This window comes from Diabrotica virgifera, chromosome 10 (assembly GCF_917563875.1).
Source record: "Diabrotica virgifera virgifera chromosome 10, PGI_DIABVI_V3a".
Classification (NCBI taxonomy): Eukaryota; Metazoa; Arthropoda; class Insecta; order Coleoptera; family Chrysomelidae; genus Diabrotica; species Diabrotica virgifera.
Window position 1 is genome coordinate 35,675,122 of NC_065452.1, and position 27,600 is coordinate 35,702,721.

The 27,600-nt window shown below is 32.9% G+C and overlaps 1 protein-coding gene across 1 annotated transcript in view; it reads left to right on the top strand.

Moving 5' to 3' along the window:
* Positions 1-27,600, top strand: part of LOC114332539 (serine/threonine-protein kinase 3-like) — a 110,740-nt gene that overhangs the window by 50,165 nt on the left and 32,975 nt on the right. Inside the window, exon 3 of the mRNA XM_028282352.2 lies at positions 17,443-17,730. Coding sequence (XP_028138153.1) covers positions 17,443-17,730 — 288 coding nt within the window. The remainder of the gene's footprint in view (positions 1-17,442; positions 17,731-27,600) is intronic.

Genomic DNA, 27,600 nt, shown 5'->3' on the forward strand with positions numbered 1-27,600 from the left:
ATATCTTTAGAACCATATCATCTTCCAGTTCGACTTCCATCTGCTCTGTTCTATTATTGTCTTTTAACAATTTATTTATGTGTTCTGTCCATCTGTTTAATTTTTCGTTAGTACTCAACACAAGTTTCCCATTTGTATCTTTTAGTATTTCCGGTTTTCTTTTTCTGTTCGCTTTTTCTGTTGAGTTAATTCTTTAATGTTTTATGTGTTTTGTTTCTGCGCATTTTTCTTTTAACCATTGTTCGTTAGCCTGCTTAATTTTGTATTTTATCTGTTTTTCCACATTTTTGTACATCTGATTATCTTTGATTAAGTAGATCATCAACAGGAGCATGGGAAACATACGCAGAGTTAAAAACACAAACAAAAATGCTAGGTCTGGAAATTAACACAGAAAAAACAAAAATAATGACTCAGACGAGAAGAAATATAGCCCCACAAAACATTATACATGAAGATGACATTGAAACGGTTGAAAAGTTTACATACCTGGGAGTAGAAATATATGCCGACGGATCAGAAGATGGAGAAATACGGAAGAGAATAACGCAGGCAAACAGAGCTTATTTTGCCCTCTCCCATATATTTCGGTATAAAACTGTCCACCGAAATACAAAGATGAGAATCTATAAAACCCTAATTCGACCAATAACATGCTATGGCAGTGAAGCCTGGGTCCTGAAAGAAACATCCAAAAACAAAATCGACACATTCGAAAGGAAAGTACTGAGGAGAATACTGGTACCTGTGAGGGAAAACGGAATCTTCAGAAGCCGATACAACGAGCTTTATCAACTCTATAAGGAAACACCTCTGTCAGACTTCATTAGAATACAAAGATTGCAATGGGCCGGGCATGTGATAAGAATGGGAGAGGATAGGCTACCAAAGGGAGCACTGAATGCTAGAATGCAGGGAAAGAGACCGGTTGGAAAGCCAAGAAAGCGCTGGGAAGACACAGTAAACAGCGACGCACAAGCCCTTTTAGGAGTCCGTGTATGGAGAAGAGTAGCCACAGACAAGCAAGGGTGGAGGCAAAAAATAAAGGAGGCCAAGGCTCAATTTGGGCTGTAGTGCCGTAGAAGAAGAAGATGATTATCTTTGTTTTTATATTGACGTCTTTCTTCCATTAAATCTAAGATTTCCTCCGTCATCCATTGTTTCTTTTTGTATCTGGTTGGTGTCAGAATGTCTTTTTGAGTTTTATCGATTTCTGTCTATATTAGCCATTTTCTCTCCGTTTCAGTAATTTGCAGAATGTGTTCTTTAACATTCATTATTCGGTTATTGATTTTATCGGTATAAAAATTGATTTACAATAAAACATTTTTTTTACAATTTCAATAACTCGTCTTATAGGAAATTTGTTGTAAGAAAATGAATTAAACACATTTTTATCACGGATTTTACATAAAAATGTTATCGTTAATTCCTTTGGCAGATGACCTTAGTAAACAGACTGATAAATTGTGGTATACAGGATGTACCTAACTAGATAAGTCTAATAAACTTCCATTTGTGATTGTAATATATAAAAAATGGGTTATATTATTTTCTCCTATATACACTATACACTTCTCCAAGAAATTAACGCAACATCTTAAAAATTAATCATTTTTGATGTCTCGAATTTCCGAAACCTGTTCTATTTAAGTGATTTTTTAATGTGTTACAGCCTTATTCTTTAACAATATCGCTATAGTAATATTGTTGCTAGACAGGTAAATTGACATTGTATACCGTGTGTACCAATCAAACTGTGATTTTTTCTCAAAGTTCGCGTGACCCTGTGGAATACCCTATCATTTATAAAATACTGAAATTAAAACCAAACTATAGCCTCATGTTTTCTTAACATTCTGTTATTTGATTCATTCGCTTATGTCGGATAATAAAAAAGTTAGGTACTTTAACAACTAGCCTTATTTTTCGTCAATACCGAGTATCTTTAAATAAATATGGCAAATTTTAAGGGGCAATTCTGAATGAAAAAGTAATGACAGTTTGCTTTATAAATGTATGTCCGCAAATGCTTCGTTTCCGAGATAGGGGGTGTTAAAATTTTTCTTACAAACTGACGATTTATTTATTGCTTTAAAACCGGTTGAGATATGCAAATGAAATTAGGTGGGTTTTAAGGAGTAGTTATTCCGCATATTTTGATAGGTACTTATACAATTAGGAATTTAATATTCACCATTGGCGCGCATACAGGTAATATGACCCTTATGTGCGGCAATGGTGAACACAAAATTCTTAATTGTATGTTAAAAAATGTGCAATAACTACCTCTTAAAACCCACCAAATTTCATTTGAATATCTTAACCTGTTTTAGAGCAATAAATAAATCGTCAGTTTGTATTGTATTTAAATTTAAAGGAATTTCTGATGGCACACATTTTTTATTCGGTTGAAGAATTTCTTCAATTTTAAATGTATTTTCATTGTTAGTTTGTGTAGTGAAATTGTTTATTTGTTTGTTATATTTACTTAATGTATTACTTTTGACTAATTCTCTACAGACCCTGTCTGTCTAAAAGAAAATAAAGTATTTATTTATTTATAGTTATTTCATCATTTCAGTAATTTGAGTATTTTATAAATGATAGAATATTCCACAAGGCGACGAACTTTGAGAAAAAATCACAATTTGATTGATACACCCGGTATACAATGACAATTTACCTGTCTAGCAGCAATATTATTACAGCGATATTGTTAACGAATAAAAAATGACCCATTTTTAAAGTGGTGCTAATTTCTTGGGGAAGTGTATACAGGGTGAGGCAAATAAAGGGCCTATTAGAAATATCTCGAGAACTAAAGGCAACAGAATCATGAAAATTTGAATTAGGGGGTTTTGAAGAGTCATCTATTTAATGAAAATATTTTCATCTATTTGCTACCTCCGGTTACACCGGAAGTTGCTTATAACTTGGATTTTTTAAATGGGACATGGGTATATTTTTACATTTATGGATTCTCTTCGATGTCTTCTTTCTTAAAATATGAGGTTTTGTAATGTTATACAGGGTATTTTAAAAGATAATTACGTTTTTTTTTATTAATTTCGTAGCAACATTCATACCCTGTAGAATTGTAGTAATTTGGCATCTACAACTGTACTTACGTTCAAATGACTTTTAATATAGTCTACTATTGTTAAGAATCATTAGTGTAGATAAATTTTTAATTTTAGTATACAGGGTTGGTCGAAACTCGGAATGAGTATTTTCTCAGTTTTCTTAAATGGAACACCCTGTATTTTAGTATTGTAATGAAATGATATTTTATGGTACTTTTTTATTTCTTAAGCATTCCCTATACCTAACTGCTTTAATTTCTGCTTAATTGTTAATCGCACCAACAATCTTAACTACGTAGGTATTTTGATAGCTAAACCATTATTGGTAATTTTAAGGATCAGTCTGGATTAATATGTATTTATTTCTGAAAAATTATTTGTGATTGAATTTTTTCACGGCCAACCTAATAAAATTTTACGTATTTTTTGTTGCAATTAATGTTTAGCTTGAATCACCAATAACTCACAAATTAAAGCAATTAGGTATAGGGAATACTTATAAAATAAAAAAGTACCATGAAATATCATTTCATTACAATACTAAAATACAGGGTGTTCCATTTAAGAAAACTCAGAAAAGAAGTTTTTGTTAGTGAAGTGCAAAACAACACATCTATTAATCATTGGGTGATGATAGATTTTGTTATCATTGGATGATAACAAATTTAGTGAGTACCTATTTAATTTACCTACTTCATAATATTTAACATGTCACATAACGTCAATAACCCTACTAAGTCGTATTCAGCGGCGTTAGCCCAGAACTCGAATCTACTACCAAACAGAGATCAAGCCGTAGTTTTTACATCAATAGATGGTTTTAAAATACAAGACTATCTCCTACAGATTGGACCAATAGTGAACCCATATAATATAATATACTGTTCACGCATCTCTAACAATCGAGTATGCATATACTTGAGAGATAAAAACATTGTCGACGATTTTCTAAAAAATTATGGAAGTATCACAATTAATAACACTCGTATAGTTGCTCGAAGATTAATTACCCCATCAGATAGATTGCTAATATCTAATGCAAGCCCCACAATTTCTAATGAAAAAATCACAGGATGTTTACAAAATCTAGGCTTAACATTATTATCGCCAATGATACAACTGAGAATTGGAGCTACTGACCCAGCTTACAGCCATATACTTAGTTTTAGAAGACAAATTTACATCTCGCCTCCAGAAAATGCATCTTTACCGGAATACATTGATATAGAACAAGATGGAATAGTAAATAGGTTATATTTAACACTAGACAGCCACAACTGTTTCAAATGCAAGCAGGCAGGACACAATGCTTTACAATGCACTGCCTCATTTCCACCACCTATGAGTATAATACCTACAGGAAGCAATATTCAATCAGACAACATAACTCAGGCCCAGAATTCAGCATTTTCTATTTCTGACACCACTACCACTTCTTCTTCCAATAATACACAACCCATCAAAGACCATAGTTCACTAATAAAACAAAATGTACCCCTAGATATGTCTAAGCTATCTACGCCACAAAATCCAGAACTATCAAACTCACCCCTCTCTCAATCTTTCAATACCCCTATGAATCTCGAGATAAACAAAAATATTTTGGTGGACAATACAAAGTCCGATCATCCCTCAACACAAAATAACTCACAAAAACGTACCGCTTCTGCTGTTTCTTCTCCTACTTCTGAGGATGTCCAATTCGCAACTCCAACTATAACACAAAATAAGAAAAAGACCAAAACAGAAAAAAAACCTGAACAAAACATAAAGTTTTCAGACAATACTAAAACATATATAGATAATCACTCGCCTCCTTTTTGCCTCAGCAGTCAGCAAGTTGAAAGTCTACTAGAAAATTGCTACGGCTGTTCTGATGTAGTAACGGTGGCGAAGGATTATAACTCTGACATCGTAGCTATTATCACTATGTTGGATGAAATTCACCCACATTTAGAAGACAGAACAACAAAATATCGCTGCACTAAATTGAGGAAAAAATTAGCTCTACAAATTAATTTAACGAATTTGGATTCTGAAAGTGATTCATCCACTTTTTAATTTTTGTGCTCATTAATAAAATATAATCATTTATGTATAACAAAATTTTACAGTGGAATTTAAATAGCTTTAAAACTCGTTTACCTATGTTACAGTTGTTAATCAATCAATACACACCACAAATTATTTGTCTTCAAGAAACTAATTTTAAAGATTCCACCTGCATGAATCTAAAAATCTTTTAATTCATATTTTAAAAATAGGGATAATGCTGGTCACGCTTCAGGTGGCGTTGCCATTTATGTAAAAGAACAAATAATATCCAAAGAAATTCCTCTAAGCACAAATCTGGAAGCTGTAGCTGTACAAATTGGTACAACACAAAAAGTTAACATATGTAATATATATATACCTCCAAATTATAACCTAGAAGAACAATATCTTGTAAACCTAATAAATCAGGTACCTAATCCAAAATTTATATTGGGAGATCTAAATGGACATAACACTAACTGGGGTTCCTTTAAAACTACATCTACCGGAAAGAAGATTGAAAATATAGTGAACACGTTAAATCTTGCAATACTAAACGATGGTAGTAGCACCCACTTAAACTTATCGACAGGGACATTTTCTTCTATAGATATCTCACTTTGTACACCCACTCTTCAAATAAATCACAATTGGTACGTAGAAAAAGACTTATATGGGAGTGATCACTACCCGATTTTAATAGAAAAACACTTGATTAAATCTACGCCAGTTAAGCCTGATCCGAAATGGAGGTTAGACAAAGCTGACTGGGGCCTTTTTCAAGAAATTATCCGTAGTGAATCTTCAATGATTTGTTTAGATAATACAATAGACGAAATAATTCTACAATTCAATAAAATCATAACCGAAGCAGCTATAAAAGCAATAGGAAAAACAAAGTTCATTGAAAGGGATAAAGTTACTCCCTGGTGGAATGAAGAATGTAAAGAAGCTATTAAACTAAGTAAAAAAGCTCTTCAAAAGTACAAAAGACACAAAAATCTAGAAAATTTAATCGAACTTAAAAGGAATAGGGCTATAGCCAAACTGGTTACCACAAGATCTAAAAGACAATCCTGGATAAAATATGTAGAAACGATAAATAATTACACACCTGTATCAAAAGTTTGGAGGAAAATAAAGAAGATAACAGGCTCGAGTTCATATCAAGGAATAGATTCATTAGAATTGGACAATAAATCATCTACAACAGACCATACAGAAATCGTAGAAAAAATAGCCGAAACATTCCAGTTAACATCCTCAAATTCTATTTATGATAAAGATTTCCTAACATATAAAGAACAAAAAGAAAGTATTCCCATCAACATAGTAAACAATAATGAACCTATAAATGTACTTATCACAATCAGAGAAATAAGAGAGATGTTAGATTCTTTAAAGGACACATCTCCAGGTCCGGATGACATTCCAGCTTCTTTTCTGAAACACCTACCTGAAGAAGCTTTAGAAATTTTATTAAAAATATACAATCGTATATGGACTAAACATGAATTTCCCAGATTATGGAAATCCTCCATAACTATTCCCATTTTAAAACCTAATAAACCACGAAACAAAGCAGATTCTTATCGTCCTGTCTCTCTAACTTGTGTCATGTGTAAGCTTTTAGAAAAAATTATAAATAAATGTTTATTGTGGTGTCTGAAAGAAAATAACCATCTGATTAATGAACAATCTGGATTTCGTCCTTTAAAATCGGCCACCGACAACTTAGTAGATCTAGAAACGCATATTAATAACGCCTTCTGTAACAACCAGAAATGTATTGCAATTTATTTTGATTTGCATAAAGCATTTGATATGGCCTGGAATCACAAAATAATATCATCACTGAAATCATGGGGTTATCAAGGAAATATACTCGCTTTTGTTAAAAATTTTCTCCTAAATAGAAATTTCAAGCTAAAAGTAAACGGTCTTCTATCTAATGTGAAATATCAAGAAAATGGCACACCTCAGGGATCAGTGATCAGTCCGACGCTTTTTCTTGTAGCTATTAATGATATAATCAAATCAATGAATAAACCCATTCAAGCCAGATTATATGCTGATGATCTCATAATATTCTTAAAGGGAAACAATATACAGAGTATGGCCAAATTACTACAAGATCAACTCGATAAATTTATATCTTGGTCTAAAAAGAGTGGTTTTCAATTTGCTTCATCCAAAACTCGCTGTATCCTATTTTCAAAGAGACCAAAGCATATAAAGGAGATACCTACTTTAAAATTTGGAGGTCAGAGACTCGAATATGTAGAAACAATTAAATATCTAGGTCTAATATTTGATCAAGCTTTAACCTGGAAAGAACATATTAAATATATTTCAGCAGCATGTCAAAAAAGACTAAACCTCTTGAAATGTCTTTCTGGTACAAACTGGGGAGCGGACGGTAGGACTCTACTCACATTATATAAAAATCTGATCCGTTCCAAGATTGACTATGGATGTCAAGCTTACTCATCTGCTTCAAAAACAACTCTAAAAGTTTTAGATATGGTACAAAACAACGCTCTTAGAATAACATGTGGTGCATTTAGAACAACTCCTATTATAAGTCTTCAGGCCGAACTCGGCGAACTACCTTTAGATTTAAGAAGACAGGAATTAATACTCTCATATGCAGTGAAGCGGTACTCTTCACAATGTCACCAAACTATTTGCTATTCAAGTACTCAGCATACAAAAACTCACATTCCCTTTCAAGAAAAATGCAAACGAATCATAAATGAACTACACCTTAAAGTTCCTAAAATCTATCCTAGCAAAATACCAACTCCCCCTCCTTGGCTAATATCTTCTCCTCATTTAATAATGGATCTAGCGTTAGAAAATAAGAAAGAAACCAATCGTCATATAATTATTTCTAAATATCAAACCTTAATTTCTCAATTTTCCTCATTCGAACAGTTATTCACTGATGGATCAAAGACTAAATATTGTGTAGCATCTGCCTTTGTAACACATAATGAAATAAAGAAATATAAACTAGAGGGGACTAACACTATTTTAACAGGAGAACTCTTTGCGATATATAAAGCCCTAAGTCATGTTAGGAAAAGTTCTCAAATTAACTTTCTCATAATTACGGACTCTTTCAATTCTTTAGAAATCATCTCTAAAATCTATTCTCCCCACCCTGTGGCCAAACTCATAAGACAAGAATTGCACAATCTAAATCACAAAAATGTTGCTTTCCTGTGGGTTCCATCTCATATTGGAATCGCTGGAAATGAACTGGCAGATAAACATGCTCGAGAAGCCTTAGAGGACGCAACCATAGAGATCTATCCAACAACTCCAGCGTCAGATCTCAAATCATATTTCCACAGCAAAATAGTTGATATATGGAATAGCAGATGGCATGAAAACCAGAAGCAGTTATTTGAGGTAAAACCAACATTTCAACGATGGTCTGATAATTCCACAAATCGATTTTCCCAAGTGATCATCTCGCGATTGCGGCTTGGTCATAGCCGCCTCACGCATGGTCATCTGATGACACGAGATCCTCAACCGGAGTGTTATGCTTGTGAGACCCCTCTGACAATAAAACACCTTCTAGTGGAGTGCCCGTTATACAGTGCGGAAAGAGTTCAATTCGGAATCCCGGACGATTTGAAAATACTATTCTCAAAGTGCGGTTCCAAAGTGATCCTTCAATACTTAAAAGCAATAAACTGTTTATATAAAATTTAATTGTAGTATTCTATAGTTATTATTATTGTTAACAAAACTATCATTTTCGCTAATAGCCGTACAGGCTGATGCGAGTTTGTAAATAAAAAAAAAACTCAGAAAATATTCATTCCGAGTTTCGACTAACCCTGTATACTAAAATTTTGAAAATTAGCTATACTAATGACTCTTAACAATGATAGACTATATTAAAAATCACTTGAACTTAAGCAGAGTTTTTAATGTCAAACTATTACAATTCTACAGGGTGTGAATATTGCTACGAAATTAATAAAAAAAAACGTAAATATATTTTAAAATACCCTGTATAATATTGCAAAACCTCATATTTTAAGAAAGAAGATATTGAGGAGAATCCAAAAATGTAAAAATATACAGGGTGTCCCATTTAAAAAAACGAAGTTATAAGCAACTTCCGGTTATACCGGAGATGAAAAGAGATATAAGAGATGAAAATATTTTCATTTAATAGATCATCCTTCAAAACCCCTTCAGTCCAATTTTCATGATTATGTTGCCTTTAGTTCTCGAGATATTTCTAATAGGTCAGTTATCTGCCTCACCCTATATATGTTCCGGGTAACGTTTGGTAAACGGGTAATCCTAGGAGAACCCGGGTAAAGTCCGAAGTATCCGCGAGGTATTGGTAAAATAAATGCAAATGTAAAGCTGCTGGAAATATTTGTAACTTCAAATGTCACAGCAGCTTGCCTTGTTTTAATAAATAAATTATAAGTTTTAAACGCTTTTATTTAGTTCAATAGTTTGCGTCAAATCTTTAGACGTTAATTTGAGTGCCTTTTCTCCAATGCAAATGAATGAAAATTTGCAGACATATGCATTCGCGGGAACAATACACGAATAACCAATAAAAAAAATTTTTATGTTTATTAATTGTTTAAATAAAAAAAAAACGATTTTAATGGAAAATGCTTAAATTCTCTTGTTTTTTACAATGTAAAAGTTTCAAATTTTTTGCCGATTCCGACCACTTTTCATGTGTACATCATATGTTTTATACATATTTTAAGAAACATGAAGATATATTTTAATGTTTGAAAAGCGTAAGACTAAAAAGTAAAAAATAAAAAAATATGAAAAAACTTTTTTTAAGAAACGCTTTTCTTTAGTTACGAGTGACTAAAATTAAAAATATTAAAAAAAAATCAACTAAAAAGCAAAAAATAAAAAAAATTGAAAAATCTAACACATTCGTAAAAGAAAAGCGTGGGGCGAAAACCGTTTATTCGATGAAGACGCGCCACGCTTTTCTTTGACGATAGATTTTTTCAATTTTTTTTATTTTTTGCTTTTTAGTTGATTTTTCTTTAATATTTTTAATTTTAGTCACTTGTAACTAAAGAAAAGCGTTTCTTAAAAAAAGTTTTTTCATATTTTTTTATTATTTCTGCAGTATTTATAGTTTTACTTTCCTTACTTTTGTAAAATGCGGGTTTTTCTTAAATTTAAGAAATCTTTCAAACGGTTATGGCGTTGCCATTACTAGTATAACTAATTATACATAGTATATTGTGTAACAAGTGCAGAAAGGTACTAATTTCTCACGAGTTTGAAAAGTTGCGGTACGAGCGCAAGCGAGTGCTGCAATTCAAACGAGTGAGAAATTACCTTTCTGTACGTGTTACACACTATACTTTTTCTACAACCACATATTTTGCTAAAACTAAAAATCACAATTTCCAATCGAAGATTTATTGTAACAATAAATTATAAATTTTAAACTGTGTTTAATTAATACTAATCAATTTAAATTCCTTATACCTAAACAAATTACACAGAAATCAGTTAAAAAATTAATGCACTACATTAATTTGTTTGAATTTATACTATTTTAAATAATTATGACAAAATAATGTCACATTTGACGTTATATTTACGCAGTCACGGATTTACACCAAACCTACTTCATTCGACGTATCTTGCTAAGGTTGCTAAATCCTTATTAGTTAATTGATAATTATAAAATATTTATTAAGAATAAAATTGTAAAATAAAACAGTTGTAACATCCATAATTTAATTTCTATTCGATAATTAAGTATAATAATTGTCTTACAGGTTATATTTGTCTACACTTTAACCACAGATGTAAACAGAATAATACAGGGTGTTTCAGTAATAATTGTCCATATAGTAACTGGAGAAACCTTAGCAGAAAATACGAAGATTTAACCTAAAACAGTTAAATAAAATGTGGTTCCTTACTGAGTTACAGGGTGTTTTATCTAAAAATTTAAAAACCATTTTTGTTTAGCATTTTAAAACCATTCCACATATCCTTTTCATACTTGGCAGGAGGTATAGGTACTGAACAAACTACTAAATTATGTTAAAACATAATTACTATTATGGCTATTACCAGAGGCGTAGGACGGGGGAAAGTGGATGGTTGACTCTTTCCAATTTCTACACCACTGGCGGAATTGCTATTTTAGTTCAATTTTTGGATTCTCTAATACTTTCTATGAAAATAATATACTCTTTATTCGTAACGATAAAGTCATTAGTTTTCGAGATCTTTGAAGTTAAAAATGAAACGACGCGGTTATTTTGATTAATGTATTGTGTCGCTTCATTTTTAATTTCAAATATCTCGAAAACTAATCATTTTATCCTTACGAATGAAGAGTGTATTATTTACATAAAAAGTATTGGAAAATCAAAAAATTATACTAAAATAGCAATTTCGTCAGCGGCGTAGCATTTGGGAAGGGTCAACCAGCCACTATCCCCTGTCGTACGCCTCTGGTAGTAGCTAGAAACGTTTATTTAAATTAAATTAGGTAGGGTGTACAATACCTACACTTTCTGCCATGTATGCTAAGAATACCCCAAACAGTTTTAAAGTACTGGGTACAAATAATTTTTAAATTTTAATCATATGAATCATATCATAAATTGATCAAAATAACTGTGCCGTTTCATATTTAACTTCAAATATCTCGAAAACTAATGACTTTATCGTTAACAATGAAGAGTATATTATTTACGTAGGAAGTATTGGAGAATCTAAAAATGGCACTAAAATAGTAATTCCTCCAGTAGCGTAGAATTTGAGAAGGGTCAACCATTCACTATCCCCTGTCGTACGCCTCTGGTAGTAGCTAGAGACGATTGTTTATTACAATTTAGTAGGGTGTATAGTAGTCGCACTTTTTGCCAAGTATGAAAAGATTACGTTGAATAGTTTTAAAATGATGAGCAAAAATAATTTTTAAATTTTTAGATAAAACACCCTGTAACTCAGTAAGGAACCACATTTTATTTAAGTGTTTTAGGTTAAATCTTCGTATTTTGTGCTAAGGTTTCTCCAGTTACTATATGGACAATTATTAATGAAACACCCTGTATATAACGTTACTCAGAATGAGGTAGTCTACTGTGCAGAAAAGAACTTTTTCTACAACCACTATTCAAAGTGCACTTTTCTGCACGGTTTTATGTTAGCAAACTTGATATTTTCTCACAGTATAAGATATTTGGCATTAGTGTGCAGAAAAGTGACGTTTCTGTGCCGCAAAGTGACGTTTCTGTGCCGCAAAGTTCTTTTCTGCACAGTTGACTACCTCATTCTGAGTAACGTTATATTCTGTTTACATCCGTGGACTACCGCATTCTGAGTAACGTTATATTCTGTTTACATCCGTGGTTAAACTTTAGACAAATATATAACCTATAAGACAATTATTATATTTAACTATAGCATAGAAACTAAATTATGGATGTTACAACTGTTTTATTTTACAATTTTATTCTTATTAAACATTTTATAATTATCAAATAACCAATAAGGATTTAGCAACCTGTGCAAGAGACGTCGAATGAAGTAGGTTTTGTGTAAATCCGTGACTGCATTAATATAATGTCAATAATGTGTAATAATTGTTTAAATTTAAACAAATTAAGGCAGTGCATTAATTTTTTAACTGATTTCTGTGCAATTTATTTGGGTATAAGGAATTTAAATTGATTAGTAGGTATTAATTAAATACAGTTTAAAATTTATCACATAGGTACCTATTATAATTAATCGTCGTTTGGAAATTGTGATTTTTATTTTTAGGAAAAACTGTGCTTGTAGAAAAAGTATAGTGTGAAACACGTGCAGAAAGGTAATTTCTCACTCGTTTGAATTGCGGCACTCGCTTGCGCTCGTACCGCAACTTTTCAAACTCGTGATAAATTAGTACCTTTCTGCACTTGTTGCACAATATACTATTTTCTACAACCACTATTCAAAATCCACTTTTCTGCATAGTTTCATGTTAACAAACTTGATATTTTCTCACAATATAAGATATATGCCATTAGTGTGCAGAAAAGTGACGTTTCTGTGCCGGAATAGTATATTGTGCAACAAGTGCAGAAAGGTACTAGTTTCTCACGAGTTTGAAAAGTTGCGGTACGAGCGCAAGCAAGTGCCGCAATTCAAACGAGTGAGAAATTACCTTTCGGCACGTGTTACACACTATACTTTTTCTACAACCACAGTTTTTGCTGAAAATAAAAATCACAATTTCCAAACGAAGATTTATTATAATAATAAATTATAAATTTTAAACTGTATTTAATTAATACTAATCAATTTAAATTCATTATACCTAAACAAATTACACAGAAATCAGTTAAAATATTATTGCACTGCCTTAATTTGTTTGAATTTAAACTATTTTAAATCATTATTACAAAACAATGTCATATTTGACGTTATATTTATGCAGTCACGGAGTTTCACCAAACCTACTTCATTCGACGTATATTGTTGAGGTTGCTAAATCCTTATTGGTTAATAGATAATTATAAAATGTTTAAAAAGATGAAGTTTTCGATCCTAATAGCGTTATTAATAATATTTAGAAAATATTAAAATATTACTAAAAGATTTTTAAATCAAAAACTTATTGGTCCATTTCCTTGGTAATACCTCCAAGGCTTCTAAAATTTGCAAGCCAAATGGATGCTGAAGCGAAGAAGACAAGAGGGAATTCAAAAAACTTACAATTCACGACCCCTTCTGTTCAGCTGGTAAATTCCAACAGAAAATGGACCTAGTTACTCGAAGGAGTAAAGACCAATATAAAAATAAAATAAAAATTTTATTTTTAATTCAATTGCAATGCGAAGGCAAAACAATCTTACTTTTCAATTAGAATACGGAACGCAGTCCAGTCCCTTGAATCGCGATTTTCGGCTCTTATTGGAGCCTCATCGGAAAGAACGTAGGCTTGTTCTCCATACCCCAATTGATCAGCACTGAGAGGTTTTCCCACCCATTGCAACTGAAGTGAAAATATTAGGTGACTAGCGTCATCTGGCAATTAAAAGATGAAGTTTTCGATCCTAATAGCATTACAGTAGACTCCCGTAAGTTCGGCCTCGGTTAGTTCGGTCTCCGCTTAGTCCGGCCGGCTCCCTGAGCATTAGTCACACACTTTGCACATCAAAAATCATTAGAAAAGAAGACTCAGAAAAAAATTACTGACCTTTTTGAAGTGTTTAAGAAGCCATACCACCAATGTGCAATAATATTTTTAAATTTTATTAGGCCTATAGTTCTGTTAGTATTGTTTTATAGTATTTTTGTAACGGTCTCTCTTTTCATATAGGTTAAATATTATGTCATAGTATTCCTCTGTGTTGTCTTCTACTTAATGTACAAGTGTTTTGTTTTTGCTAGATCCATACAAACAATAAATAGGCATTTTTTAGATAAGCATCGGTTAGTTCGGCCACTTTTAAGTTCGGCCTAGGGTCCGGTCCCGAGGTGGCCGAACTTACGGGAGTCTACTGTATTAATAATATTTAGAAAATATTAAAATATTACTAAAAGATTTTTAAATCGAAAACTTATTGGTCCATTTCCTTGGTAACACCTCCAAGGCTTCTAAAATTAGCAAGCCAAATGGATGCTGAAGCGAAGAAGACAAGAGGGAATTCAAAAAACTTACAATTCACGACCCCGTCTGTTCAGCTGGTAAATTCCAACAGAAAATGGACCTAGTTACTCGAAGGAGTAAAGACCAATATAAAAATAAAATAAAAATTTTATCTTTCTGTTGGAATTTTTGTTTTTGTTTTTTCTGTTGGAATAATTTTCTGTTGGAATTTACCAGCTGAACAGACGGGGTCGTGAATTGTAAGTTTTTTGAATTCCCTCTTGTCTTCTTCGCTTCAGCATCCATTTGGCTTGCAAATTTTAGAAGCCTTGGAGGTGTTACCAAGGAAATGGACCAATAAGTTTTCGATTTAAAAATCTTTTAGTAATATTTTAATATTTTCTATATATTATTAATAATGCTATTAGGATCTAAAACTTCATCTTTTAATTTGCCAGATGACGCTAGTCACCTAATATTTTCACTTCAGTTGCAATGGGTGGGAAAGCCTCTCAGTGCTGATCAATTGGGGTATGGAGAACAAGCCTACGTTCTTTCCGATGAGGCTCCAATAAGAGCCGAAAATCGCGATTCAAGGGACTGGACTGCGCTCCGTATTCTAATTGAAAAGTAAGATTGTTTTGCCTTCGCATTGCAACTGAATTAAAAATAAAAATTTTATTTTATTTTTATATAAAATGTTTATTAAGAATAAAATTGTAAAATAAAACAGTTGTAACATCCATAATTTAATTTCTATTCGATAATTAAATATAATAATACAGGTTATATTTGTCTACACTTTAATCACAGATGTAAACAGAATATGTAACATTACTCAGAATGAGGTAGTCTACTGTGCAGAAAAGAACTTTATGGAACAGACACGTCACTTTCTGCATACTAATGCCATACACACACCCAAACTTATATGGAATCACCATGTATTTCAAAGTAATATTTATTTCTTTTGAAAGAACTTATTATTGTTGCGAAGACTAAAGGTTTTTATTGAAAATAAACAAATATATAAGACAATCGAATAGTACAGCCCAGTACGGTATAGATTATTTGCTTGAGTTGCAAGTTTAACGAAAATAAATAAACTAACTTTAGCGTCCAAAAACGAAAATATGCCTCATGTGGGGTTATAAAACTTACAACGAGGAAAAGCTATTGGTATTGTGGAGAAAGTAATGTTCTCAGATGGACATAGCTGCAGAGCTAGGCGTAATACAGGGCGTTCTGTTCAAAACATATGCTAGGTAACAGGAACTAGGAAAGCTCAAAAATAAAGCAAAGGAAAGTCGCCAAAAGTAATAACGGCTCTCCACGATCGTTTAATTGTCCAATCAGCTGGAAGACACCCAACCATTTCTCACCTGCAGCTTCAAAGGCAGCTTTTGGAAGCTACAAGTGTAACTGTTTCAGTTGAAACGATAAGAAGAAGAGTTCGTACCAACAAGTATACAGCAGGAGACAGTTGTGGATTCCCGAGTTATCCAGGTAGCACAAGATTGATGGATTAAATTGGTGTCTTCACCACTAAAACTGGAACATTGGGAATTGACAAAATGTGCTATTTTCAAAAACAGTCAGGATTTAAAGTAATCAGATGGAAAATCAGATGACCCACGAAATCGTGTACTCAGAGGTCGAGGAAGACAAGCAAGAACGAAACCTGTCAGATCTGTTCACAAATATACAAGGGGAAGTGTAATGTTCTGGAGAGGAATTGTGATCCGTAAAAAAACTCCTTTAATTTTCATCCAATCAACTTTAACTGCTCACAGGTATGTTGAGAACCTGTAGTCAGGCTCTGAAGAGGTGCAACAGGAGAAAATTTAATTTTATTGCATGATAATGGACCTCTCCATACCATTAGAGTGGCTACCGACATCATTGAAGCAGAAGATATCCCTTGTTTGGAGTGGCCTGCTTGCTCACCCGAGCTTAATCCTATAGAGTATTTGTGGGATATGCTTTAAAGAAAAATTAGAGCTCGCCGGGATAATCCATAAAACACCGCACGGCTAGTACAAGCTGCTTTTAAAGGATGGAGCAACCTACCACAACAAAATGTTGATAATTTGATTAGGAGCGTGCCCACGCAAACTGAATCTTGCATAAGGACTAGAGGTGATAACACTGACTACCATAAAATACAAAAAAAATAAATAGAAACAAGTTAAACATTATTCGTTTTACATTGAAATTTTGTATGCTATTGACTTTAAAACAACTACTTTCAATTTGTTTGTTAAATACTTTATTGTTTTGTTTAATTGTTATGTATCTGTTATTAAATTGCTTTAAAATAAATATTGTTTGACTTCGTGTGTTCGTTTTTTTAAATTCGCATGGAATAGTAAGAAATATCAGATGATTCCATGTAAGTTTGGGTGTGTGTATATATCTTATACTGTGAGAAAATATCAACTTTGTTAACATAAAACTATGCAGAAAAGTGCATTTTGAATAGTGGTTGTAGAAAAAGTATTCAACCAAATGGCAGCAGGTAGAATGTGTTTTACCCGAGTAAAGCCCGAAATTTGACCTATTTAAATTATATTTCGCACTTACTATCGGATATTACCGATACCTCGCGGGTACTTCGGACTTTACCCGTAACATATATACATACTAGTAGGTCTAGCTGAATTTCTAATGTATTCTAACTACACTTTTATTCGTTTACAGGGACCCCATTCTGGATGGCACCAGAAGTGATTCAGGAAATAGGTTATGATTGTGTGGCAGACATATGGAGTCTCGGAATAACTGCCTTAGAAATGGCCGAAGGCAAACCTCCTTATGGTGATATTCATCCTATGAGAGCTATATTTATGATACCTACGAAACCTCCTCCCTCGTTTCGAGAACCTGATAAGTGGAGTACCGAATTTATAGATTTTGTTAGCATTTGTTTGGTTAAGAACCCCGAGGAACGTGCTTCAGCCAGTGATCTTCTTACCCATGAATTTGTTAGTAAGTAAACCATAAAATCACACACTTATTTCATTATTGCTCATGCTCGCACATTAGAATTTATGTCATGGTTCTTATACATACATATCGAGGGCTGAGAACCATAAGGTTCCAAGCATCATTTCACAATTTTTTCAGGAAACATTTCTAATTTTAAACTGTCATAACTTCTTCGTTATTTGAAGGACTGTAAATATTAATAGTTATTTATGTACCAAGTCAGTAAAGTGACTCTTTACCGAACGAGTCTTGATATTACGTGAAGAGCGAGCGAGGCGAGTAACAAACGAATTTGATAAAGAGTTTTTACTGACGTTATGCAGGTTCTCCACCCTCGGGAACATCTTAGGGTAGTTTGGGGGTAGTTACCCCCTACCAATAGGGGTTGATGAATTAAACACTATTGATAACTACTTGTTTATTACCAACTATAAAGACCACAGTAAATAGTTGATAATCTAATAAAGATAGCTTAAGGCTTTTATTTTGAATATGAAGAATTTGAAACTGTTCATTAAAAGAATGATTATGATCTAGACTAGAAGATCAAGTTCGTACGTAGAATCTGTTTATCTATTATTGAAAGTCCTGTTATAATATAATAAAAAAAAACAGATGCACTCCACCTTCTAGATCATAATAATTATTTTAATAAACAATTTCAAATTCTTCTTATCCAAAATAAAGGCCCATCTTTATTAGAATCTATGGAAATTGATGAATTAAAAAATACACATATAATTCTGAATGACCAATTTAAGACAAACAGCTCTCTTCTCCTCAATCTATTCAGTTAAAGATTTTTTAAAGTGCAGCCAATAGTAAAATACATCACTTTTGAGAAAGGCACTGCCGAAACAGCTGTAATGACTTTAACTTATAATACATTTTGTGCAAGTGTTGAAAACAAAAGTTTTTCCTTGTTTTATTGTTAGAATATGAAAGCATTTATGGAATGACCTAGTCTTTATCAAAATATGTTCTCATTGTGTTTGAGTTTTATTGTTATTACTCTAAGCCAAGCCGCACACCAAAGAAACATGAAACGAAAAACATGTTTCATGAAACTAAAACACTGCTAAACAAATCTCAAAGTCCGCCTACCAATGAAACGAGTGTGATTCATGCTCATGGCACATTTTTATTTTCGGAGAGTTTCATAAATGGCTGGACGTATAGCAGTGGTTTATTTCCATGAAACGTAATTTACGTTTCATGTTTCTTTGATGTGCGCCTTATGATTCAGTGATACCAAGAACTTAAAACTAACTAGTAACAAATAGTTTATCATATTTTATCCTACTTTAATTGTTTACTTGAAATCATGCTACTGTTAACAAAATTAATATGTATCAGTAATTTGACTGATCTAACCAAATTCAACCTTCTCAGAAAGTTTACATAATCATTTGGCAATCAAAAAGTTAAAATAATTTTTCGTTAACAAAGAACAAAATTGCAAAAAGCATACCGTTTATTTAATGTATATGTTACAGTTCAAGTTGATTATACAGTTGGAGTTGACTTTTACTAGTTCGAGTCAACTCTAACGGCTGGTTTCAGTAAATGTTGATTATAAATATAAAATGAAGATTTATATTCAACATTACTAGTAAAAGTAGACTCCAACTAGGAAAAGTATACTCTTCCCAATGCCATTTAGTAAAAGTTGATTCTGATTCACACAAACAGCCGATTCTAGAAATTAAATGTTACTGAATATGTTCAAATTAGTCTAGGCTGTATCGTCGCCCCCCGTTAGGTAAATTACTCCGATTCGAATTTTTTCCACAAATTTACTTAAAAAGAGGTCCTTATAACAAATCTACTGGGTGCCAGGCAGTACCTTGATCGATAAATTGTTTAAACAATTTTTTTAGACAAATTCACAAAAATAATTTTTTCACTTCGAATAATTTTTTAGATCATTTGGGTTATTCTGAGCAAAAAAAGGTATTTTGTGATTTTCTCTAAAATTAATTGTTGTCGAGTTATACGCGATTAAAAATTTTAAAAATGCGAAAATAGCCATTTTCAAGGCTTAATAACTCGGTTAAAATCCATTATGAAAGTCAGAAAGTGACCAAATCAAAGTTTATAGCCCCCTCTACAAGATCCAGCAGACATTTTTGTCACTACTTTATTACTAAGCTGTTATCTTTAATTATTAACAATGAGCGCTAAGTGCGTATTAGGCGGCCGTCAATGGTGAGTGCTAAAGAGATGCACCATTCCGGCCGTCCAATGGTGAATCTCACTCGCACTCACATTGACGGCCGCCTCAATAAACGCTTAGCGCTCATTGTTGATAATTAAAAATAATATCTTATTAATGAAATAATGACAAAAATTTCTTCAGGATCTTATAGAGGTAGCTTTAATCTTTGATTTTTTTTAGTTTCTGACTTTCATAATATATAATATCGTATGGCATTTTTGCCGTTCGGACAGTTCCGGCGCCATTTACATCTTTAACCCTGTTTCAAGTAACTAGTGTCGATGTACACTAGCCCAGGGGGACCGACGGCTTAACGTGCTCTCCGAGGCACGGTGAGACAGCTCGTGTCATTATTGGAAATGAAAATGGTTTGTCTTTGGCAGGACTCGAACCCACGTGCACTGGCGTATGAGGCCAGCGATTATGCCGTTACTCCACGGCCGCTCGCTCGACTTTCACAATAATTATCTTTAACCGAGTTATTAAACCTTGAAAATGGTTATTTTGGCGTTTTTCAAATTTGAAGTCGCTAATAACTCGACAACAGTCAATTTTAGAGAAAAAAAGGCCCAAAGGATCTAAAAAAAATTTGTACGAAGTGAAAAAATTATTTTTGCGAATTTGTTTAAAATCATTGTTTATCGCCAAACGTCACTAAAATCATTCATTATTGTACTCATTTGCCCTCATTTTCGGCAGTAAAGTAACACTTTGTTGTATTGAAAGAAGAATGTTACTTTACCTGCCGCGATTATTAATCAAATTAACCGAGATTGAATGTAAGTGGTCAATGGTAGCAATCGATTATTTATTTGAGTGAAATTAAAATTTATTTACTTTAATTATTAAAAATATTATACAAAATTTATCTTATTATTAATAAAATTTACGTCAAGAAGTAAAATTCTGTAGTGTTTCGCAATTATATTCATATAAAATAAATCAAAACTTTACAGATTTAGTAATTAGGTAGGTATACAATATTGATAACTATCGATTAAACATCAAAACCGGCCATCATGCAAAAGTCATCTGTCATTACTGTCATACGAATTTTTTATTTCGTCTACAATTAAAAAAAATTCCTCAAAGTTGTAAGTAAGTGTTAAATGTTTTTTATGATTGACGATACAATTTTGTACGCACCACCTCAATACTCTTTATCGAACGCGTCTGTTGCTCGCTTCGCTTCCTCTGCTCGTAATATCAGACTCGTTCGATAAAGAGCCACTTTACTGACTTGGTACATAAATAACTATTAAACAATTTTTTGACCGCGGTACCGCGTGACGCCCTGTGTATTTGTTATAAGGATTGTTATACGGATGTATTTCTTTGAGTAAGTTTGTGAAAAAAATCGAATCAGAATAATTTACCTAACGGGGGCGACGTTACAGACTATACTAATAAGTAGTTGAAACGGTCAAAACAAAGAAACACACACTCATCAAAAATGCACTTGAGATTCTTCATTTACTGAATCGATCCAGGTAGAGTCAACTCCAACTAGTAAAAGTTGATTTAAATTTTTAAAATCAACTTTTACTGTTCGTTTCAGTTGGAGTTGACTCCAACTAGTTTAAGTCAACTCTAACTGAGAATCAACTTGAACTGTAACATATATAATTTTACAACTTATTTGTAAAGGAATAGATTTGCTTATTATTCTAACGAAGGTTGGCGATCACTTCTTTAAACACTTCCCAATCTTTTGCAACGTGAAATATATGTTCAACACTTAGATTAGTCCAATCTTTGGTATTCCTCAGCCAAGATTTCTTCCCAAGTCCCTTTTCTTCCCTCTATCCTTCCTTGTATGATGACGTGTAGCAGAGAGTATTTATCGTTTCGAAGTATGTAGCCTAAATACGATGTGTTTCTTATTTTAATTGTGTTCATAACCTTTGTGCAATGTCCAATTCGTCGTAACACTTCTTCGTTTGAGACTTTTGCAGTCCAAGTTATTTTCAGAATACGCCTATACAGGGTGTTTCATTAATAATTGTCCATATAGTAACTGGTGAAACCTTAGCACAAAATACGAAGATTTAACCTAAAACACTTAAATAAAATGTGGTTCCTTACTGAGGTACAGGGTGTTTTATCTAAAAATTTAAAAATTATTTTTGCTCAGCATTTTAAAACTATTCGACGTATCATTTTCATACTTGGCAAAAAGTGCGACTACTATACACCCTACTAAATTACCCTACTAAAATACACCCTACTATACACCCTACTGATAAACAAACGTTTCTAGCTACTACCAGAGGCGTACGACAGGGGAGAGTGGATGGTTGACCCTTCTCAAATTCTACGCCACTGGAGGAATTACTATTTTAGTGCCATTTTTAGATTATCCAATACTTTCTACGTAAATAATATACTCTTTATTGGTAACGATAAAGTTAATTTTCGAGATATTTGAAGTTAAATATGAAACGGCACAGTTATTTTGATTAATTTATGATATGATTCATATGATTAAAATGTAAACATTATTTGTACCCAGCACTTTAAAACTATTTGGCGTATCCTTATCATACTTGGCAGAAAGTGTAAATACTGTACATTCTACTAAATAAAGATAAGTAAACGTTTCTAGTTACTACCAGAGGCGTACGACAGAGGATAGTGGCTGGTTGACCCTTTTCAAATGTTACGCCACTGACGAAATTGCTATTTTAGTGTAATTTTTTGATTTTCCAATACTTTTTATGTAAATAATATACTCCTCATTCGTAACGATAAAATGATTAGTTTTCGAGATATTTGAAATTAAAAATGAAGCGACACAATACATTAATCAAAATAACCGTGTCCTTTAATTTTTAACTTCAAAGATCTCGAAAACTAATGACTATCGTTACGAATGAAGAGTATATTATTTTCATAGAAAGTATTGGAGAATCCAAAAATTGAACTAAAATAGCAATTCCGCCAGTGGCGTAGAATTTGGAAAGGGTCAACCTTCACTTCTCCCCGTCGTACGCCTCTGGTAAAAGCCAGAAACGTTTGTTTAACATAATTTAGTAGTTTGTATAATACCTATACTTCCTGCCAAGTATGAAAAGGATACGTCGAATAGTTTTAAAATTCTGAGCAAAAATAATTTTTAAATGTTTAGATAAAACACCCTGTAACTTAGTAAGGAACCACATTTCATTTAAGTGTTTTAGGTTAAATCTATGTATTTTGTGCTAAGGTTTCTCCAGTTACTGTATGGACAATTATTAATGAAACACCCTGTATAGCCACATTTCGAATGCCTTCAATTTTTTTACGGATTGGGTTTTCAGAATCCAAGCTTGTATCCCATACAATCCCATATAAACATTCGACAAACCTCAATCTGATCGCCATATTCAATTTCTTATTTGTAACATTGGCTTATATTTAATAAATTTTTTTCGTGCTATTTCTATTCTAACCTTTTTTTCCTCATCTTGATCTAACTGTGAATTTATAATTGCTCCGAGGTATAATTTATACAGGGTGTAACGAAAATACAGGTCATAAATTTAATCACATATTCTGGGACCAAAAATAGTTTGATTGAACCTAACTTACCTTAGTACAAATGTGCATATAAAAAAAGTTACATCCCTTTGAAGTTACAAAATGAAAATCGGTTTTTTCCAATATATCAAAAACTATTAAAGATTTTTTATTGAAAATGGACATGTGGCATTCTTATGACAGTAGCATCTTAAGAAAAAATTATATTAAAATTTGGAAACCCTATAAAAATTTTATGGGGGTTTAGTTCCTTTAAATCCCCGCAAACTTTTGTGTACGTTCCAATTAAATTATTATTGTAGTACCACTACTTAAACACAATGTTTTTAAAACTTTTTTGGCTCTTAGTACTTTTTCGAAAAGTCAGTTTTTCTCGAGATATTTTCAATATTTGTCAAATCCACCACATATTTGTATATGGTTAAGTACGATTATGGAGACTTGGTAATAATATGAAAATTTATGTATGATTTACATTTTTAGGTATATTTTGAACGGTATTAAAAAAGAAGCCATATCTCGATAAAAGTTGCCTTCTCGAAAAAATACAAAGAGGTAAAAAAGTTTTTAAAACATTTTGTTTAACTAATGGTATCGCAGTAATAGTTTAATTGGAGCGTACACAAACATTTGGGGGGTTTAAAGGAACAAAACCCCCATAAAATTTTTATGTAAACATATTAAAAAAGAAGCCGCAACTCGATAAAAACTGCCTTATCGAAAAAATACCTAGAGCCAAAAAAGTTTTAAAAATATTGAATTTAACTAATGGTCCCACAATAATAATTTAATTGGAACGTACAGAAAAGTTTGGGGGGGTTTAAGAGAACAAGACCCCCATACAATTTTTATGGGGAGCACAAATTTCACTATAATTTTTCTTTAAGATGCTCCTGTCATAAGAATGCCACATATCCATTTTCAATAAAAAATCTTTAATAGTTTTCGATATATTCGAAAAAATCGATTTTCATTTTGTAACTTCAAAGGGCTATAACTTTTTGAATGTGCATATTTGTACTAAGGTAAGTTAGGTTCATTCGAACTATTTTTGGTCCCAGAATATGCGATTTAATTTATGACCTGTATTTTTGTTACACCCTGTACTTGTCGACACTCTCTAACGGTTTACCCTCTAATGTCAGAGGTATGTCGTAGGGTTTTTCAAGATCACCATGTATTTCGTTTTTTCATATGCGTTGTTAATCCCATCTTTTTGCTTTCTCTGTTAATGATTTCTAGGAGAATTTGTAAATCGTCTGTATTTTCTCCCATGATTGCGGTATCATCTGCCAATCTCGTTATTATATATATTATCGGTTTACAACGTTCTCCGTCTTCCGATACCCGTTCGCCATTCCTCTCTGTCCGCACATTGATCTACTTGCAGACCTCTTTCATCCATGGCTTTGTTTATTCCTGCCTGCCAACTTTTCCTCGGTCTACCTCTTCTTCTTCTACCTTGCGGTTTCCAGTTTTGTATTTGTTTTGGAATTCTGTCTTCGTGCATTCTTTGTACGTGACCAAACCATCGCAGTTGTATTTCATTGATTTCGTCATTTATTGTATGTGTGACCTTCATTATTTCTCGTATTCGTTCATTGGTGACATGTTCGTTGGTGACAAGAAGAGAACATGTCAATCTCGTTATTAATAATTAATAATTATCTCATTGTTTCTCATATTAATAATTATTAAATCAATTATTGATGCTCCCTCCAATCTTTACACCTTCAGTTCTTTCCCATAGTACCTCGTGAAATATTAGTTAGGAGTACACATTCAATAATTATGGCGACAACACGAATACCTGTCTCACTGCTCTTTGAATTTCTAATGATTTGTCTCACTATCTTTCACCCATACGACTTCCGACACGTTAATATCCTTGGGATCTAGGTGTATGTGCTTCAATGCATGATGAGTTTACCATGTTGGACTCTTACTGCTGACAGTACTGTATCATTTCTGACCTTATTTCCTGTCATCCAGCCTAAAATGTTTTCACTTGTAGTTGAATTTTTTTCTTTTATTCGTTTAGCATGTTATGTACAGAGTGGCCCAAAGAAAACAGCACCCCTATATTTGGCAGTATTTATTAGATTTTAAGGAAATGACTAAACAGGTCGATTTTTGATCTAAGGGGGACACATTTTACGGTACATACATCACGTACGTCATTTGTCAACCCCCACCCTTCCACTTCCCTTATCCCTTATTTTTAAATAGGGAATAGGAGCCGTGTACTACCTCATTTGAAAGGTTATTCAATTCTCTATTCAGTAATATAAACATTAACATAATTATTTAGTCCAAGAAAAAGAATTTTTAATTAAATTAATTGACACAAAAAGAAGAATATATGTAATTTATTTAATTCAAAATACATTCTACTGCTGTCACAAAACGGAAAACAATGTTTTTTGATAAATAAACATTGCTTTTCGCTTAATTTCAATGTTCAATCTGCCACCAATCTGCCTCTTGGTAGGTTGAATATTGAATTTAACCGCTTAACGCACACATTTATTTGCAAAAATACGTCAAAAAATTACCTATTTATTTTATTACAGTAAAATAAACTACGAACAAGACTATTGTCACTAGATATAATCTAAAGTAAAAAAGCGCATATTTTTTTAGAAAAATATAAAATATCAAATACCCTCATGCGCTCACCCGAGTTAACTCGGTCGTAACTTTTTACATACAAAATACTACAAGTAAGAGAAGAAAATCGCAATTATTTAAGTATAATAATGTTAAATATTGCTAACAGTGTGATACACCCTAAAACAAGGGGTTACACACAGAGGTACGTTACAGTCAGGGCAGAACGTGACGTCAGCAAAATAGAATTCTACTCATCGTGATCCCACCCCAGTCTGCAGTCGATCGTAGAAAGTTTAAAATTAGAAACGAAAAAACAAGTGGGCACGGGCGCCCATATAAAAATTTTTAGGGGGGGGGGCCTGACGTGAAGATGTTGCAGATTACATTTCGTATACTTTGGATAACCATATATAGTTTAAAGCACCCGAAAAGCTAGGTGGGCCACGGCCCCTCCTTCCCATAGGTATGGCCGCCCATGCAAGTGGGGATACCGTTATTTAGCGCTAGAGGAGTTAAAACACGTAGGCGCCTTATATATCGTAGAAATATTTTAAACACGAGTTAACTCGGTTAAGCGAAAATAGAAACGTAGTTTATAACCGAGTTAACTCAAGTAAGCACGTTAAGCGGTTAAGCAACAATGTTTATTTATCAAATAAATATGTTTTCTGTTTTCTGTCAGCAATAGAATGTATTTTGAGTTAAATAAATTACATACATTCTTCTTTTTGTTTCAATTTATTTAATTCAAATTATTTTTTCTTGGGTACCCTGTATAAATAATTATGTCAATGTTAATATTACTGAATAGAGAATTGAATAACCTTTCAAATGAGCTAGCACACGACCCCTATTCCCTATTTAAAAATAAGGGGTGGGGGAAGTGGAAGGGAGGGGTTAACAAAAGACAGATGTATGTACCATAAAAATGTGTCCCCCCTGGATCAAAAATGGACCTGTTTCGTCATTTCCTTAAAATCTAATAAATACTGCCAAATATCGAGGTGGACTCTTTTCTTTGGCCCACTCTGTATATATGTAGCTTTTTTTACAGGCCTTTTAGGCCCAGAACTTTGTTGTTCTTTTCCATAGCTTTCTGTTATTTGTCAACTTCTTCCAGTCTGTTATTCCATCGCTTTCGTGGTCTTCCTCTCTTTCTTTTATAATCTGGTACTCATCATTGTCTTTGCCTTATCCCTATGCGGGGTCGGCTTCCCTAATTGCATTTCTCCACACAATTCTATCTTGGGTCATATCAATGTTAATCTCCTTTACCAACATGTCCTGCCTTATCGCCTCCCCCCAGGTCTTCTTTGGTCTTCCTCTCCTACTCCTTCCAGGAATCTGCACTTCAGCTATTCTTCGTATTGGGTGATTAACGTCTCGACGTTGAACATGACCAAACCATCTCAACCTATACTCTCTCATTTTGGCATCAATTGGTGCCACACCTAGACTTCCCCTAATATACTCATTTCTAATTTTATCCTTCTTTGTCACTCCACTCATCCATCTAAGCA